The 20021-nt window shown below is 37.6% G+C and overlaps 1 protein-coding gene across 1 annotated transcript; it reads left to right on the top strand.

The window, feature by feature from the left end:
- Positions 1–11933: 11933 nt before the first annotated feature.
- On the top strand, positions 11934–19362 carry LOC126704701 (sodium transporter HKT1-like). The gene is made up of 4 exons (XM_050403726.1): positions 11934–12044; positions 14945–16125; positions 17951–18184; positions 19164–19362. The coding sequence occupies exons 1-4, from the start codon at positions 11934–11936 to the stop codon at positions 19360–19362; spliced, it is 1725 nt and encodes a 574-aa protein (XP_050259683.1).
- Positions 19363–20021: the final 659 nt, after the last annotated feature.

Genomic DNA, 20021 nt, shown 5'->3' with positions numbered 1-20021 from the left:
ATTCATCTCTCTTATAACCCAACTAATGAGTAATGACTTAAGTTCCTGGGCCTAATTATTTGTTGGTGATGTATCAGAAATCATATTATATTTAAACCAAATAAACCTAAAATTACTTCCTGACAATAATAATTAAAGTCAATTCCTTGTTTCATAAGGGTAACAAAGCAGCCGTAGTTGACTATTAGTTGTTCTTTACAGGAAATTCTAACAAGTCAGGCTTGCAATAATCTATTTCCAGCAATATGGGGATACATGGTGCAATTTTTCAGGCTCATAATTAAGATGAACACACGTACATGACAGTGCCACTGGCAGACCTTATAATGGCGATCGAGTTAGCTCACATCTTTCAGATGCATTAGTCTATATATAGCTTCATATAGAGTAAGAATTCCTATGTTTCAAGGGGTTTAAAGTGACTTGAAATACTAGTATTTGAGGAAATGACTTCTATCAAGCAAACAATCCAATTTCTGCATGTCATTTTCTTGGATCCGATACGTTCTATATGCATGCTTGTGAAGAATAAAGCTCTGCATACATGTAGCTTGCACACACAACCCTATTGCTACAATATTGTTAGTTACACGATTCTTTTTTTATTTTTATTTTATAAATTTGATAGTTGAGAAATTGAGGGATTTGAATCCTAAATGTTTTTATTGAAAAAAAAAAAAAAAAAATACCAATCAATTGAGCTATAATGTTCTTGATTCTAACCAATGCGATTGAAATGGTGTAAAGAATATGTTACAAAACTTAAAAGAAAGATTGGTATAAATAAAAAATGAAAGTGGTCTGTAGGGCCAATGATGAATAAAAACCAAGCGTGATGTGAAGTGCACTAACCGAAAGGAATTTGGTTCTCCATCATTGGAGAATTAATGCTTGCTCGCTTGGGTGCTCAAAGTGGGAAACAACTTGAGCAAGTGGGATTTGGCTCAGTAGTCATTAAGTTTACATTAAGTTCCATCAACATTAAGTTTACATGACTCAGTAGTCATTGCCATTTTTGAGATTTTTTTGACTGCGACAAGTCAATATATAAACCTCTATTACCTATATAAAGTACATGGAGGGGAAAGTTTCTATTAAAAAAATAAAAATGAATGGGAAAAGTTTTTCATCCTACGCTCTATGTGTTTTACACATGCAATGATATCATTGATATTGTCACCATGCTTCTCTAATTTAATGATCCCAAATTACAATATTTGCAAGTAGGAAGTGAAATCCAATGCAATAGCTAATTTTCCACTCAAAGTTTCAACTTTTTCAAAAATTTTAATTTTTTATTATCTTTTATTTTTTTTAAAACTTTTTTACTCTTTTTATTATCTTGATCCAATGGTCAATATCAAAAGTTAAAAAGTTAATTTTTGATTTAAGCCATTTAAAGAGTATTGCAAGGTGTAATGCTATTGCACTGAATTTCAATCAGAATATAATGCCTAAGTAATCCAAGGACTCAAATATAGTAAATCAAGAAGGTGGGTATGACCTATTCGATCTTAAGGGCCCGTTTGGTAGAGAAGTTTGAATAATGTTGTTTGTAGTTTTTTAAAATGTGTGAGTGAAAAAGTGTGTGGAAATGTGTGTAATGTTATTTAAAAACTGAAAAAAAAAATTGTTTAACAACTTTACCAAATCGGACCTTCGGTGATAAAGTTTTTTTTTTTTTTTTTTTTTTTTAAATGGAAGTAGAGAAACTAATCTAAGGGACTTTGCCTAGAATTTCCTCTTAACTAGAAGGATTTGTGCTTAGATGTGATAATTATGTGGGATAGATTCATGTTGGGTGCAAGTAGGGGTGTCAAATGGGTGGGTTTGAGGTGATCATAATTGGGTTGGGCATATAAAACTCATTTACCCATTAAAACCCATTTAACTAATTGTTTCTAACCCAAATCCAACCCAACCCAATTATTATGGGTAAACCCCAACTCACCCAATTACCCAATTATCAAAATTACCAAAGTGCCATTAAAGTGAAAACCCACATGGTCACTATCACCAAAAAAAAAAAAAACCTATTCACACAAACGCTATGTTTGCTTGCCGAGAAAATGCAGGAAACGATCAAAACAGAACAAAAATCCAGAATGCGAGATTCAAAAAAAAAAAAAAAACCCAGTCTCAAACTTAACTCTACTGCTTTTAATGCGTCAAGTATATTTTCGGAGCTTGAAACTTTCTTTTTTCTTTCTCTCTCACTTTCCGAGGAACCAAATAGACACTACATACAAACACATGCACACACAAAGAATAACATGAAACTCACGGAAGAGCTCTTGGAGTAGAAGTTCCCAGCGAGAGACAAAAGCCGCTTAGCAGCTCGGAGAGCCCCAACCAGATCGGACAACCACGACAACTCCACATCCACATCATCAGAAGTTGCCGTAGCCGCTGTCGCCGCATCATCCACCGGTCGAGCACGAAACTCTCTGATCTCCTCAAGCAAATGTGTGAGTAGCGAAATCCTCCGCCCTAGATCCGTATAGTCCTTCCTAAATGACCAACCGTCGTTTCCACCATTGCCAACAGCAATGCCGGTCGCAGTAACTTCCCTGGTGAGCTCAAGCACCAATGGATTCCATGAGTTCTAGATGAGAGCTAGAGAGAGCAAGCGAGAGAGACAGAGAGAGGTGTTTGGAGGCCGAGAAAATGAAGGAAAATGAAAACTTGAAAACTGAAACGTCTAAGGGCTTCTTTCTTCTTCTTTTTATTTATTATTTTATTTATTTATTATTTTATGGGAAGGGCTAGGTTGAATTTGGGTATACTATTTTTGGGTTAAATGGGTCTCAATAGGTTTTTAGTTAAAACCCAATAATTGTTGGGTCTAATTGGGTTGATACCCCTTTAACCCAACTAATAATTAGGTGTGTTTGGGTTCAATTAGAGTGGGTGGGTTTGGATGGGCAAATGGGTTTGGGCGTATTTTGCCAACCCTAGATGCAAGCACCGTGAGAGTCCAGCCCACATGATTCGGTCAAAGCTCATTAAATGAGCTTGCTTCCTCAAGCTTCCAAAGTCAGCATCCATTCCTTGGGCAGTGACTTAGGCATGTGCGACACGCTAATACTAAAAAAGGACAAAAGAAAGAAAACTGAGGCCATTCGGCCTTATGGTGAGCTGAAGCAAACAGAGAGCCATTCGGCCATTTTGGTGTGTGTTCCAAAGAGAGCAAAACACAGAAGAGATAGAGAGAAATACAGTGAGAGTGTGAGAGAGTAAAAAAGAAAAAGAAGACATTTTTCTTTGCTCAAGTTACACACAAGGAAGATAAATTGGTGGAGTTCTTATGAAGTTTTTAAGTGCTACAACCATGGAGAGTTGGAGTATTCAGAAGAAGATTTTGCTACTAGTTTTGTGGTGAGATTGTCTTTACTCCTTGAGATTTATGTTGTATATCCAATTTATTGTGGACCTAAGTTTAGCATAAACTTGAAGTTGTAATCTCTATTTCACAATGGATATTTTTCGAAGCTGCCCCCGTGATTTTTTCCTCTATGCCAGAGGATTTTCCACGTAAGATTTGGTGTTCTTGTGTGGATGTGTTTATGTGGTGCTTGCTGGAATTTTTTGTTTCCATAATATTGCTATTGTTTGGTAGTTATATATTTTTATTCACAAATAGACATGGAGGAGATTAGGATTCCCCCCCCCCCCCCCCCCCCCCCCCCAAACAATTCATGCATGCAAAATAGGGTTGCAATTTATTGCTGCAAACTGCAAAGGCGAGTTACATCCCTACTGCAACCCAACCCTGACCCAATTTGTCCGCATCCAAAAATTTTAGGCTAAAATATATTTATGTACCTCTAAGTTTTATTTTTTGGAAATTTGGCTTTTGAAATTTTAATTTATTTCATTTAATTTTTGAACCTATTTTGTTTTGATAATGTAGTTTTTCTGGCCATATTAATTTATTAATCCTACTTCTATTAAATGTCATGTGATATAAATGATGTCGTTTAGTATAAAGTATAAACATTTCATGATTTTAAAAAAAAGAGGATCCATAATTTTGTGATTCGTTGGTATAAATTAAAAGTGTTTACTTTTCATTTTGTCTCTCATTAAAAAGTTGTCTCTCTCTCGTATAAAAAAGTGTTTACTTTTTGTACTTAGCACTAGTTTTATGGGCTAAGTACAAAAAGCTGTACGCCAACAAAACTTAAAGTGTTATGCCAATCACGAATTAATATGGGTTCAAAGGTCAACTGACTTTTATTTTTTAGCTAGCTTTCAATTTAAAGGGCTTTAAATAAAAAATTTTGGACCAAACTCTCATATATATTGACTATTTTATTGTTACCTTATGCTTTAATACAAAAGCTAAAATATTGTACTGGGATTGTTTAAGTTTGCTCAAAGGAATACCATCATGCACTCTTTACGCAATGGTCACTCCACAAGTATAAATATTTGTAAGCTGTGAGGAAAGGGAAGTAAGAGCTGAAGTTCAGGTCTCCAGAAATGAACTTTACACATATATACACTTAAATTAAGTTAGAGTAAAATTTCTATTTTGTATTTTTTTAAAAAAATTTTGCTTAAAGGAATGAATACATTTTTGTTGATCAAGACTGTTGTAATGTTTCAGAATTACGAACTGCTATATATTTATTAGTATGTGTACATACATTAACTTATATATTTTCTTAGAGGTCACATATTTAAAAAAAAAAATTAAATATCCAAAGTCTATATCTAGCATATTATATTGACCCAATGCGAGGTTTACATATTTCAACACTAAAAAAAAAAAAAAAAAAGTAGTCAATTCTGGGCCAATGACTTAGACCATGAAAATTTAATTTTAAACTAAACTGTCATGTGGGAATTTTATTATTATTATTATTATTATTATTATTTCTTTTTTCTTTTTTCTTTTTGTGGTGCAATAATGTCATATTGGATAGATTAATTGATAATTGGTTAAATTTGGAGAAATTGTTTAGCATTCTCAAAGTATAATGACTTCATATCTTTCATTTTAGTCTCTCACACAAATAATGAATCCCACCATCTGATAGTTTTTAGACCCCTTAAACAATTGATTAAACCTAGGTAATTAGCCAAGTTGTTATTTAGTCCAATTAAACAAGTCTAGGTTATCACAATAATAAAGATCAAATCATGCAAAGCGGCGGAAAATAAATAACACAAGATATGATCACCCAAGAAACCAAACCGGTAAAAACCTGGGGAGGATTTGACCTAACTATCCTCAAGGTAAACTTGAATCCACTATCTTGAAAGAATTGAAGTTCATACAATAAGACTTACAAGCCTCCACACTCGACTTCTTATTGCTACCAACCAGTAGAACTTACTGACATGACCACGTGCAAGCTCCAAATCCACAGACTCCTTCTTTCTTGGATTCACCACCAGATACAAGCACACCCGCTTGTGTTTTTTTTAAGCTTCAATGGCAGCAACTAAATTGATCATCAAGGCGTAAATAAATCTTCTCCTTGAAAACTCTAAGTTTGTGTAAAGGAAAGCTCCTCTAGATCTCACAAGAGATTTACACAAACCGCAAATATGAGCAACACTAAAACGTGGCTAGGGTTTGTCTTTTTATACTTAGGACAAATAAGAAACCCTAAAAACGTTTTAAAACAACTAGGGCTGAGTTGGACGAATCTGCAGAAAAACATTCTGCCCAAGTTTCAATCGATCGAGCCTATCTTTCGATCGATCGAGCCAGACCGAAAGGCACAATCCTTTCCTGCTTTAACTCAATTCCAACTTTACATAGATGCACAACTTTGAGCTAGATTTAAACACTTTAGAACAAATTAGAGTTCTAAATAAATAAAATCCTAAGACTTTAGAACCTAACACCATCAATTTAATTAATAGGGTTGATCATTTTTTTTTTTTATGGGAATAGGGTTGATCATTAATATAAAGAGAAAGTGTTATAATCTTAAATTAATTGGGAATGGGGGGATAAACAAGGGGAAAATTTGCCCGGTGGACAAAACAAGATATGTAAAGAAGCTAAGAACATCTGGAAGTAGTTGGCTGCAGAAAAACCAAGAAAGTGGGACAAAACAGAAATGTAGAGAAAGGTTGAAAGAAGTTGGGGAGGGGCTGTGTGTGTATGTGGAAGAAGAAAAATGTTGGCTACTTTCGTCATTTGGCAGTGTTATACGGGCAGGCCAAGTATCCAACAGCATATGTTAGTCTAAAAAAAAAAAAACAAACAAGAAAATCTGTCACAAACCGAAAAAATAAGGACAGATTACTCTCCATTCTCTCTATCTACCTGTCTAAAAAAATTGATAAATATATCAGATTGATTACTAATAAAATAAATTCTGACCATATGATCAACCGGTATGGTATTCATAACTTTGGTTATTAAATAATGTGTCTCACGATCTTTGTACATTACCTAACATTTATCGAGAGTAAGATTAAAGAATTTGAGTCAAACAATTACATTAACAATAAATAAAATCTTTGATTACATTATAATTTTAGAAACTAAATTAATAATTATTAGAATAACAATTAACTGATAAATTATCGACAAAATTGCGAACTTAATCATTTAACCATATTATTATAACAAAATAATTTTCTCATATGTATTTTTTCCCTCAGAATATCCTTCAGCAGAGAAAAAATAATTCTGATGCCGCAGGTTCCTTTTTATGTAGTGTCATTTCAGTGCATTAGCTAGATGAATAAATAATCTCATGTATCCCACTAAATTGTAGAGCTTGTACGTTACGACTGCCCCTTTATAAATAACCCCCTGTGAGAGTGCCCTTTTTCATCACACTCAGGCCCAAGGATCCCGGGCCTAAATGAAAAGGAGGATTTGGTGGACCGGGCCTTGACTCACCGCAGCTAACGAGCTGTTTAAGAATCAAGTGAAATGCAGAGAATACTCCTGACAATATAAAGAAAATGACAAACAAGGATATCGTAGAGTGCCAAAAATTAACAAGGTAAATTCAGAAGGAAAGAAACAGGATTAACAAAGCGATAAAAATTAGTGCTGTGGGGATCCTGGGAAATATGAAGCAATGTTTCATTAATACATTATCTGTTTGATTACAGAAAGCTCACTAGGACGTGATACAAGGTTCAATCAAGCTCAAAAATTGCAGTCTTGAATGACTATTTCAGCCTTCAAAACTTACAAAGTTTGATTCTCGTTGAATCCGAGTATGTGCAATAATGGCTTTTACAGGATACCGGGAAGTAATATTTTGTTTTCCCTTAATATTTTCTCTTCACTCTTGATTTTTCTGATAGTTCTTTTTCTAGAGAATTTCTTCTTTCTTTCTCACTTTTTTCGCTGCCCTTTCTTCACAACCCATCCCCTCCTTTTATAATGGAGTTTTCTGGACTTCCCGGGGAACCATTGGTTCCCCTGTTTTGCTCTTTTGCAAACAGAGCATGTCCTGTCCCCATCGTCTCGGTAAGTCCCTTTTCCGTTTCTTCTCATTCTTTCCTTCTCTCAGTTCTGATTCTTTTGAAAGCTTTTGGTTGGCCATCTTCTTTGGGACGTGCTGAGGTATGCCCTTCTCGGCATCCCTATTTCTGGCGTCTTCCACTTTTCCTTTTCTTTCCTATTTGGGCGGAATCCTGTTCTGCCATTTTTGAAAGTCGTTTGTTATCATTCTTCTTCCCTGTCTTGGTTCCCCGAGGCCTCTTCTGTCTGTGCCATGAGAGGTCGCTCGCGTTCTTTTTGCTTTTGTTTCTTGTTTTCTTTTTCTGTCTTCTTTCTATCGAGCTGTCCCAGTCTTCCTTTTTCTTTGTGCCTGAAGGGATCCGCGCCTATTGATGGTTCCTGAGGATCCTTGCTTCTTATACTTTGCCGTGGTCCTCTTTTTTTTTGGATGCTTCTTTTTCTGGGCTTCGAGATCCTCTGGGCCTTTCTTTTATTCCCTTATGGGTCTCCTGTATAATTACTTTGAGCTTAGCTTGAATTTTCCTTCTGGGCTTAACTTATTCTTTTTGGGCTTATTTCACTATGATATTTTTCAGACCTCAACATTTAGCCCCCCGAGCTCGTGGGTTGCCTGAAACCCACGCGTGAGTGATTTAGGTTTCCTAAGATTTTCGTGGGATCCCCTTTTTCTCTACTTCTATTGGTTCCCTTCCTTTTTTACTCGGGATCCCAGCCCTTTTCTGCTGCTTTTGGTCACCTCCTTTTTGCGTGTTGCGTTCTCTTATAATTATTACTTTTTGTAGCTTCCTCTTTACGCGGGACGTGGCAGTTGAGTATTTGAGGTAAAACTCCTCTACCCACTTTTCTCGTTTCCCGTTACTTCTCATTAATAACTGCTGATTAATCCCTTCTTCAAATTAAATTTTTTGCAACTGGCGCGACTTTCCATAAACTGTTTTCCCCAACTGCTATTTACGCCTTTATTGTAGCCGTTTCATCTTATCACTTTGCTTCTTTGAGTTTTTTCATTCTTTGAGTTTCTCTTCTCTGTTACTCTGGTCTTCCCCTTTTCGCACTTTCAATCTCCTTTCTTCTCATTGTACGTGTTGTTCCGATGGCTTCTTCTTCTTCCCGAAAGAGGAGAGAGCGTACTCCCAGTCCTTCTGAGGGTGAAGGTTCTTTTGGTTCTGCTCCGAGTGATTCTCACGAGGTTACCGAACGTCCGGCCTTCCCTTTACGAGATCCTTGGTATTCTCCCAGTTTATTTTTCCCTCATATATCTCGTGGTGAGGCTCTTCCATCCCCTCATGTTTGGATGTTTTCTGGCCAAGCGGGTTTCGCTGATTCCGCCCCGGTTCCTGACCCTAGAGAGATTTTCGATCTCCAGATTAGACAAGGAATCCGAGAGGCGGTTCCTATTTTCTTTGATTTTGTTCCGGGAAAGATTCAGGGCTGGCCTATATGGGTAGACAAGGAACTGTCTGATGCTGAGTTTGTGGGTCGCTTGGAGCGCGCCGGTATCCTAAAGGCAGTGGCTATTTCCAGAAACCTTGAGGGCTTCAGAGACGCCAAAGGGCTCAGGCATCTGGTACGTCGTTGGTGCCCTTCTCTTCATACTTTTTTCTTTTCTGCTGGTGAATTGACGATCACCTTGGAAGATGTGGTTAATAACTTCCTCCTCCCGGTGTTTGGTGAAGAGAGCCCGTTTGATATTAACCTTTCTGGTGAGGATCTCGTGGTAGAGGATAAATTGTTTGGTTATTTTGGTGGTCGCGCTGCCTCTTCTGGTGGTAAGCCGGCTAAGATGGGGAAATGGGTGATGACCCTTTCTCGTGAGAAGGATAAGGAAGTGAGGTGGGCCGGTTTTCTGGCTTTTTGGCTTAGTAAGTTTTTGTTTAGTGAGTTCCCTGGGTACGGAGTTAAGTCTTCGTTTTTCCCGTTGGCAATCAAGTTGGCTCGAGGCACCCAGTATCCTTTGGCCCCTCTGTTTTTGGGTCATGTTTACTCTCAATTGGACTAGCTTCATGGAGATGAGACTGAAGGTGATTCTTGTTATGTGATCACTTCATCTCTTCACTGTGCCATTCTTCAGATTTTCATGTGGGACCGTTCTGCAGCTACTTTGGCCAAGTGCAGAAATTTGAAATTTGTGAAGGACAAGTTCCAAGGATCCCCCGACATAGTGAAGGGTCTTTGTGGCAATTCTACCGATGCCTTTCCCATCATTTTTCGTTGGATTAGCTTGAAAGGTGGTGGCCTTAATCTTGTGGAGTTATTTGATCAAGCAGGGAGCTTACATTGGAGATCCCCTCGTGAGTTTGGTCCTGGCTTCGCGTGTGATTCTGTGTTGTCTTCTTTTTTATCTTCTACAGGTAATACCTTTGACTTGCGCCGTGGTGATGAGGGCAGTCTGGCTTATCTTGCCTGCATTAGCCCCTCCTGGCTTCCTGTGCCTTCTTCAAGTGGCGCAAAATATACTTATTATTCAGCACACCAGGTGCTCCGACAATTTGGTTTTGACCAAGACATCCCTCCAGTCTAAGGACGTGGTGCCATCCTTTCCTTCCTTAAATCCTTTCCTGAGGCTGCAAGCCTTTTCTTATTGGTCACGGAGGAGCCCCCAGTTTGCAGTGCCTAACTCCCAGAGAGGAGTCTTTGCTTCTAGCGGCTATACCAGTTATTGGAGAAGAGTACAAAAGTCTTTTGTTGATTATGTTGGCTCTGGTACAGTTCGGGAAGCCCCGAATCCTAGCATTGTTTCTGCTCCGACATCCAATAGACGTTTATCCCTTCCTACTGCTGGGATTGTTTCTGCTGCTGCAAGCAGCAAGACTGGGTTCGCAGAGTGGCATGCCTCCAGGGGAGGTTGGGTGGCTTATGGACAGGACTTTCTTGAGACTTGGCTAGGTGATAGTCTCATCATTGGCACTTCTTCTGGAGTGCCCATCAAGAAAGGTGCAATGGAGACAATAAGTGCTGCCACTGCTCCGAGTAAAGGTAAGGACGTCAGGCCGAAGAAAGTGAAAGCTGTTGATGCTGGCGAAAGTACAAGGGGTGTAGAGATAGGTTCTGAGGCGAAAAGAAGAAAAACTGGGAAATCTCAAGCACACTTGGCATCTCAGGAAGGCAAGGATGTCAGGGAACCTTTGGTTTCAAGGACCCGGAAGAAGACCAAGGTAGAGTCTTCTTTTTCCCAGGTTCTTGTGACTGCTTCAGTCCATGGTTCTTTAGGATCCTCTGGTTTGGTATCCCAGCCTCCTTTAGGACCCTCTGGGCGTACTCGTAGTAAGCAAAAGACTTCCAGAGAATCTGTAGAGAGAGAGAGAAGGGCAAGACTTCTTTCCTTCTTCTCTCTTTTTTTTTTTTTTACCTGTTCACCTTGTTGCACTTATTTCTATTTTGCTGACGAGTGGTGATTTCCTTTGCAGTCCAAGCGTAAGTCTGATCACAAGAAGGGTAAAAGCCAATCTTCTGGTGACGATGTGGTATGTGTGTGCCCCCCTTTTTTTTTGTTTTCTCCCTTTTGTTCTGACATTGTGTTGTTAGCATTTCCTGTTGTTGTTCTTTTTACTTGGCGCTGCCTTTTCCTCTTCTTCTTCCTTTAGGTGGAGGTATCCCCTCCTATGACTGGCAAGGCTCTGGGAGAGGAAGCTATCACAGCTCTTTCTGTTGTTTTTCCTGCTGTGGGGGAGGAGTCCCTTACTGGTGGTTCAGCTGAGGAAACCGGGCAACCGATGCAAGATTCCTAGGATTCTCAGGATCCCAAAGTCTCTAGGATCCCTTCATCTCAAAGTCCCCATCTTGAACGTACTCCTAGTCCTATCAGGACTGTGTTTCCTCAATCCTCGTCAGATAAAGGGGCTTTGGGAGACACTCTTTTATCCAAACAAATAGGTAAGCCTTGTTTCCTTGAAATAGCGTTATATCTTTATTTTCTTTTCCAGTTTTTTTTTTTTTTTTTTTTTTTTGAGTTCCTCCTTTTCTTTCTCCCTTTTAGGTCAAACCAATGAGAAATCCGCTCCCAGTGTTGCCTTTTCTTTAGAATCAGAAAGCTCAGAAGGTGAGTGCGAGCTGCTCCCATTGTGTTTCCTTTTCTTTTCTTTCCTTCCCTTCGCCCTTCTCTTTCCTTTTCTTTTATGGCGAAGCCCCCTGCATCTATTCCTTCCTTTAGCCATTTTGCCATTGGTCCTTCACCTTTTCTTCAACTTGCCTTATGTTCTTTCCCAGAATCCTCGGGGAAGTCAGGGGATCAGGAAGAAGAGGCTCTGCCCCAAGAAGCCGGAACTGGTTTGTCCTTCTTTTTCCTTTTTTCCTTTTTTTTTTTTTTTTTTTTTTTTTAAGAATAAATCTGTTCTTCCTTTTCTTTTTTTTGAATATTGATACAGGCTTTGCAGGTTCTGAGCCTGTTATCCATGAAGGAATTGTGAGACCTGTTTAAGTTGCTGACCTTCATCCAGAACGAAAGGCTGCAAGTCCCCCTGTCTCTGCAAGTGGTGACACAGTGATGGGGGATGCCTCGAAAGTGGCTGCCTTAGATCTTGATTTAGGCCTTTCCTCCTTCCTGGCTCGCTTTGATCTCTTGGAATTTAACAATCTTCCTGCCAGCCTCTTCCATGTTTTTTGGGTCTTCTTATGGCAGTTTCCTGCGCTTCTCTATTCCTGTGGAAGGCCTGCCGCTGCTAGAGAGTCTGCTCAAGAGTCACGGGGATTTCACCAGTGGCTTTAGGGGAGGCATCTTTCTAAGCAATATTTTGATGGAGTTGCTGTGTGCCGTGCTGATTTCCCTGAGGAATTCCTCTGTAGATTCTTTGTCTGAAGAAAAGCTTCTAGAGTGGAGAGGGGTGGTGCAAGACCTTCTGGAGGCCAAGTTCAATTTGTCTTTTCTGCTGAATCACTTGCGTCTACTGGCTCATATGCTGTTTCAAAGGCAATCATTCAAGAGTATAGACACTGAGATAGCTGCTGCTGAGGAAGCTTTGGTTCATGCTCACAAGGCTTTACAAGACTTGAAGGTCAAGCGGCAGAGGATCCTTTCTACTTTGACTGTGCCTGTTATTTCTCCGGATGCCTCCCTGTTGGCCGGCCTCATTCCTTAGCTTATTTTAGATTTACATAAACAATTTGGGGTTGTATAAGTTTTTTTTTTGAACATTGCTCTACTCTTTGCTTTCTCTTTTTTTTGTGTGTTTCAAAACTACTTCTCATTTCTTAGTATGTGAATCTGCCTTTTTCTTTGATATATTGCCTTTTCTTTCCTATGACTCTTTTCTTTCCTGAGTCCTAGACCATGGTTTCCACAGGCTTCACTATAAGTTCTGGTCCAGGTACCCGGTAATCTATTATGCAAGTACTGAACTGGGTACACTGGTATCCTTTTCTATGTATTTTTTTTTTTTTTTTGAGATACGGTCCCAGTTCATGAACTTTGACAGGTTCCCCTTTTGCCAAGTGCCAGGCTAGGTATCCTAGATACTTCACTTTTATTCTGTGAACCTAGACCTATGCACTCGGAACTGTTTGTGGGATATCTGAAATTATTTGTGAGGTGGATCCTGGGCCATATGTAAAAGGGTATTACATACTCTCTTTTTTTTTTTTTTTGACTCAGGTATCCTTCCTTAAATCTATCCAAATTTGGTCTTTGCAGTATTTAAAGAAAGATTCAAATGTTGAAGAAACAGGAACTTCATTAAAACATGGTCATTTTTAAGGAACAAAGAAAAAATCATTTGGTGCAGTATTGACCACAAAGTGTCAATCTATCACATGTTCCTGAACAAAATTATCTTAGACCAGAATTCATGATAAAGGCTGAAAAAATAAAAAAAGATAAAAATAAAAAAGAACTTAGCAGATAGTGAAGCTGGTAAAAGGACCCTGAGGTACCGGGATCCCCTTGTCCTTATGCATAGTATTGCTTCAGCCATTTCCCGTTTATGGGTTCTGTCAGGACTGTCCCATCTTCTTTGGCAAGGTAATAATACCCACTCTCATGAGCTGCATTGATGATGTAGGGTCCTTCCCATTTTGGGGTGAACTTGGAAGGCCCTGACAGGTTCCTCCTCACGTGCTCCGCCATCCTTAGTACTAATTGCCCTTCAGTGAACACTCTTGAGCATACTGTTTGTGCATATGCTCTGGTCATTCTTTGCTGGTATCTCTGGCTCCTTTTCTTGGCCAGCTCTCTTTCTTCTTCTACCCCTTCCAGATCTGCTAGCCTCTTTTCATTGTTTGCGTCCTCACTTTCTCCTTGATTTTCCTCCAGAATTACCCTTGGTGTAGGAATTACCCTTCGTCACACTCAGGCCCAAGGATCCCGGGCCTAAATGAAAAGGAGGATTTGGTGGACCGGGCCTTGACTCACCGCAGCTAACGAGCTGTTTAAGAATCAAGTGAAATGCAGAGAATACTCCTGACAATATAAAGAAAATGACAAACAAGGATATCGTAGAGTGCCAAAAATTAACAAGGTAAATTCAGAAGGAAAGAAACAGGATTAACAAAGCGATAAAAATTAGTGCTGTGGGGATCCTGGGAAATATGAAGCAATGTTTCATTAATACATTATCTGTTTGATTACAGAAAGCTCACTAGGACGTGATACAAGGTTCAATCAAGCTCAAAAATTGCAGTCTTGAATGACTATTTCAGCTTTCAAAACTTGCAAAGTTTGATTCTCGTTGAATCCGAGTATGTGCAATACTGGCTTTTACAGGATACCGGGAAGCAATATTTTGTTTTCCCTTAATATTTTCTCTTCACTCTTGATTTTTCTGATAATTCTTTTTCTAGAGAATTTCTTCTTTCTTTCTCACTTTTTACGCTGCCCTTTCTTCACAACCCATCCCCTCCTTTTATAATGGAGTTTTCTGGGCTTCCCGGGGAACCATTGGTTCCCCTGTTTTGCTCTTTTGCAAACAGAGCATGTCCTGTCCCCATCGTCTCGGTAAGTCCCTTTTCCGTTTCTTCTCATTCTTTCCTTCTCTCAGTTCTGATTCTTTTGAAAGCTTCTGGTTGGCCATCTTCTTTGGGACGTGCTGAGGTATGCCCTTCTCGGCATCCCCATTTCTAGCGTCTTTCACTTTTCCTTTTCTTTCCTATTTGGGCGGAATCCTGTTCTGCCATTTTTGAAAGTCGTTTGTTATCATTCTTCTTCCCTGTCTTGGTTCCCCGAGGCCTCTTCTGTCTGTGCCATGAGAGGTCGCTCGCGTTCTTTTTGCTTTTGTTTCTTGTATTCTTTTTCTGTCTTCTTTCTATCGAGCTGTCCCAGTCTTCCTTTTTCTTTGTGCCTGAAGGGATTCGCGCCTATTGATGGTTCCTGAGGATCCTTGCTTCTTATACTTTGCCGTGGTCCTCTTTTTTTTTTTATTCTTCTTTTTCTGGGCTTCGGGATCCTCTGGGCCTTTCTTTTATTCCCTCATGGGTCTCCTGTATAATTACTTTGGGCTTAGCTTGAATTTTCCTTCTGGGCTTAACTTATTCTTTTTGGGCTTATTTCACTATGATCTTTTTCAGACCTCAACACCCCCATATATCCACTTTAAGCATGGTTATGCAAATCTTACCTCAATAAAGATGATTAATTTTTCTTGTTTCAACCAATCCTTCTCTCATCAAATTCGCTCGTTTTTTCGTTTCTTCCTCTTCCATGTCAACCCTTTTTGGATCCAGCTCAGTTACTTCATAATTGTCTCTATTTTTGGTCATCTAGCTTTGATGGTCTCAAAGCCAAGAACTGCTCGGTTTAGGCCTAAGGACTTTGACGTGTTCTTCACGTCCGTCTCTGCCACCACAGTTTCAAGCATGTCAACAATCGAACTGGAGGTTTTTTCCAATACCCAACTCATTATTATGACAATCTTAATGTTTGTTGGTGGAGAGGTATTCACTTCCTTTCTTGGACTCCAATTGACAAGGTCCAAGTTCTCCAAAAATTGTCCAAGTAGTGACCAAAACAGTGTTAACCTTAGTCACAATTTTCCTGACCACACTAATTCTGACAATCAAATTGAACTTGATGTAGAAAAAGAGAAACCAGACATCAATAATATTATTGTGAATGGTAGTCTTAATTATAGGTCTATTAAGGTTTTGGGATATGTGGTTTTGGGTTATCTATATGTGGTTCATCTAATTGGTTCTAGTCTTGTTTCATTGTATGTAAATCTTGTTCCAAGTGCGAGGAAGGTACTCAAAGACAAGGGCCTAGAAACACTGACCTTTTCTGTCTTCACAACTGTTTCAACTTTCACAAATTGTGGTTTTGTCCCAACAAATGAGAACATGATAGTTTTCAAGAAGAATTCAGCTCTCCTACTACTACTCATTCCACAAATCCTTATGGGGAACACTTTGTACCCCCCATGCTTGTTAGCCATGATCTGGGTCTTAAAGAAAACCACCAAGCGTGAGGAATTCAGATATATATTGATGAATTACAGAGATATGGGCTATGGTCATTTGCTCTCTGGTCATCACGCTTTGCTTCTAGCTATGACTGTTTTCGGGTTCATATTGATACAGTTTATACTGTTTTGCTCCATGGAGTGGAATTCACAGGTCATGGATGGTCTGAATTTGTATCAGAAAGTCGTTGGCTCTTTGTTTCAAACTGTGAACTCGCGGCATACTGGTGAATCAGTATTTGATCTCTCCAGCATCTCCTCAGCAATTCTGGTTCTCTTCGTCGTAATGATGTATGTGAGTCTGTCTTACATTCTCTCTCGGTTACTCTAATTGTTCTTTATTTCCATGTCAAGGGTATTGAGATCTTCTCCATTTGAAATGAACTGATTTCACCATTCAGATTAAATAATCTCTTAACTGTATTATAGACTCTCTCCATTTCAAATGAAATAGAGAAGATCCTATTCTGTGCCTAGAGAGTGTCACTGTAAATGCATGATTGGGATAAGAAAGTTAAGAGACTGTAAATGCATGATTGGGATAACAAAGTTAAGAGATTACAAGGAAATGGTTCTTAGTGAATAGTCCCGCCAGAAGTTTTGGCATGTACCCTCTTATAACTTTTATTGGCTAAGCCACTTTTAACTAAAGAATCAATATTCCACTTGATTATAAATTATGATCTCCATTCATTAGATTGGACAATTATACAAAAGTTTATTGTACCCCAAATACTTACCCTCAAAATCAGTTTTTGAGTTCTTCTCAAGAAAAAAAAAATTATAGTAATTATTTTTTAAGAATACAATAAATGTATACTTCATCATCTTATATGATAATGAATCTTACTAATTAAATTTATATTAGATTTCATTATTCAAAAAGAGATACTACGCATTTATTGTATTTTTGAAGTATTATATAATTTTTCTGATATTAATTGGTTACCACATTAAAATATAAAATACTGTTAAAAAAAAAATGTTTTTTTGGACATCCATTAACAAAATTCAAATTATAATAATATCAAACTTTAACAGCAAAGATTAGGGACAAAATGGGCTTTTGCCCTTTTCCACAAAACTAATTAGCCTTTTGCCCTTCTTCCCAAACTAAATAGGGAAATGCCCTTCTTTTGAAACTCGACTTTCTCAAAATCGAGTTAAAAAAAAAAAAAAATTCTAAAGCCCTATAGTGACGTTTTTAAGGACCTATAGTGACGTTTGAAAAACCTATAGTGACGTTTTATAACTTGATATTCACAAAATCGAGTTATGGGCAATAAAATTGCCTATAACTCGATTTTATGGATATCAAGTTACGAAACGCCACTATAGGTCCTTAAAAACGTCACTATAGGTCCTTAAAAACGTCACTATAGGGTTTAACTCGATTTTGAAAAAGTCGAGTTTCAAAAGAGGGGCATTTCCCTATTTAGTTTGGGAAGAAGGGCAAAAGGCTAATTAGTTTTGTGGAAAAGGGCAGAAGCCCATTTTGTCCCAAAGATTAGACTACAATTGCTTATTTAAGTATCCCTTTTGGAATGACAATGTCATGTTCGTTGTTTTTTGGGTTGACGTTCCCGAAGCATAAATTGCCACTTCATTAAAGTCAGTCTTTGGCTCTTCCCAATGAAAAAGTATACTATGTTTTAATAATACCAACTCAACATCTGTTTTAGTATTTCTTACCTAAAAAATAAGTGACATATGTTTCAAAAAATCACATCAAACTACTCTAATAAATGATTAATTTATTTTTCCGATAGTATAGAAGATTGTGATTAATTTATTAGAGTAGTCTAATGTGGTTTTTTGAGTTTTGACCGCACAATTGTTATCCATGCCATAGGGTTCCAATAGTGACTCCAACATGCATTATTAATTACCCTTATTTCCACTTATAATTGCTTAAGTGAAAAGATTTGTTTCAGAGTTACTTATGTACGGCCATTATAACATGGGTATCTTCAGTGACTATTCATGAAAATAATTTTCTCCACACATGCATACCAAGTCAGCTAGAATGAACTTAATTAAAGTTACTCCAAAAAAAAAAAAAAAAAAAAAAAAAAACCTTTAATATGGTACCAGCTAAGTTTACTTTATCTTACAGGTATCTCCCACCATTTACTACGTTCATTCCACCAAACGTTCATGTCCATGAGGAGTTCCCAGAAAATGGGAAGCAAAGCCAAAATAGAAAGAAGACTTTTATGGAGTGTCTAATCTTCTCACAACTCTCCTATCTAGCCTTTTTCATTATTCTCATATGTATCACAGAGAGACAGAAAATGGAAGAAGACCCCCTCAACTTCAATGTTTTGAACGTCACCATAGAAGTAATAAGGTATATAAGTTTTTTTTTTTCCCCCACTTTTTTTACTATTCTCTTATTATATCATATCTTCTGATCTTATGCATGTTATCATTCGGATGAGAAACAAAGTATATTAGAAAATTGATGTGACAAAGTATCACGGAAACATATATGTAAAAAAAGAAAAAAAGAGTCTGAATTGTAAACTATACAGTGTATATCCTAAAGTTTATGGGTTTTTGGATTTTACACATCGAAATTTCAAAATTTGGATTTTACTTCTTGAAGTTTGAGGCTGTTTGAATTTTATACCGTAAAGTTTTAGAATTTAGATTTTACATTCTAAAATTTGAGGATGTTTGGATTTTTTACTCCTTTAAGTTTCAGAATTTTGATTTTACCCCCTGAAATTCTATTTCATTTGCATTAGTAATTCCTCCATCCATATTTTCCGTTAAGGGCCACAAAAACTTGCCATGCAAGACATAATAAAAATGATGCGACATTATTTTATTGGATGAGCTAAACATGCATAACAAGTTTATGTGATATTTAACGGAAAATATGGACGAAGGGGTTGTTGATGCAAATAGAATAGAACTTTAAGAGATAAAATCTAAATTCTAAAATTTCAGTATGTAAAATCCAAACATCCCTAAACTTTATGATATAATTTTCCCAAACTTTAACGGGTAAAATCCAAATTCTAAAACGTTATGATGTAAAATCCAAATACTCCTAAATTTCAAAGATAAAATCCAAATTCTGAAATTTCCAGATGTAAAATCTAAACACCCTAAACTTTAGGGGGTGTAGTTTACAATTTAGCGGTAAAAAAAAAAAAAAAAAAAAAAAAAAAAAAAAAAATTGAAGGTAGAATTGGAATCTTTTGTAAACAGAGTGGCCTTGGAATTATAGTAGTAGCAAACAATATACGAAGTTCAATTGTTTTTTCGATCACCTGTAGGCTGTATATAATAACTAATTAAGATTCTCTGGTTACGTTTAGTGCATACGGGAATGTTGGGTTCACCACTGGATACAGCTGCAAACGGCAATTAAAACCAAATAGCCTCTGTGTAGACACATGGTATGGATTCGTTGGAAGGTGGAGTACAAAGGGAAAATTCATCCTCATCATTGTCATGTTCTTTGGAAGGCTTAAAAAATTCAGTATGAAAGGTGGTCAAGCCTGGGACCTTTCCTAACTGAGGTCTTAACTAAATCTTTAACTTCCTCATGCATGGAAGTTTAGATGACTAAGTAATTAATTTGTACTACTATAAAGTAAATTACAAGGTTTGTACTAAGTATTGTAATATGAAGTACTTAAGCTTCCTCATGAGTACTAAGTAATAATTTGCTGAAACTACTGTGTGGTTTCCTTAGCAACATGTGGGTAATTAAACTATGATGAGTGATTAACTTAGGTTTTGGTGGTTTTTAGAAGAATATTCAGATTCTTTTCATATCTCCCATATTAAAAACGTCAAGAAAAAACAAAACAAAACTACAATCAAATTTTTGTATTAGACTGCTAGTATACCTGCGAACTTAGACGTAAGCAGATGCCGATGCGTCTGCCTGCCCTAGTTAATTACTGACATTTGTGGACAATTTAGAATGAAGATGACTCTAATTTTTTCACAGTAGTTGTAGTAGCAACATCACCATTGAGCCCAACAACCAAGTGAGAAATAGCATTTATAAGTGGAGTTGCTTGCCATAATCGTTGAGCATATGAACTACTTTCCTAGAACTATTCAATAGCATTTGCATGTGAAGTCCTGCTCTCTTACAACTCTCTGTATCACAGATCACAAATAAGTGGTGTGTCATTAGACTTGTTACCCCTACTACTTCCACA

This window comes from Quercus robur, chromosome 11 (assembly GCF_932294415.1).
Source record: "Quercus robur chromosome 11, dhQueRobu3.1, whole genome shotgun sequence".
Taxonomy (NCBI): Eukaryota; Viridiplantae; Streptophyta; class Magnoliopsida; order Fagales; family Fagaceae; genus Quercus; species Quercus robur.
The sequence above is the reverse complement of the archived record's forward strand: the minus strand, read 5'-3'. Positions and strand labels throughout refer to the sequence as shown.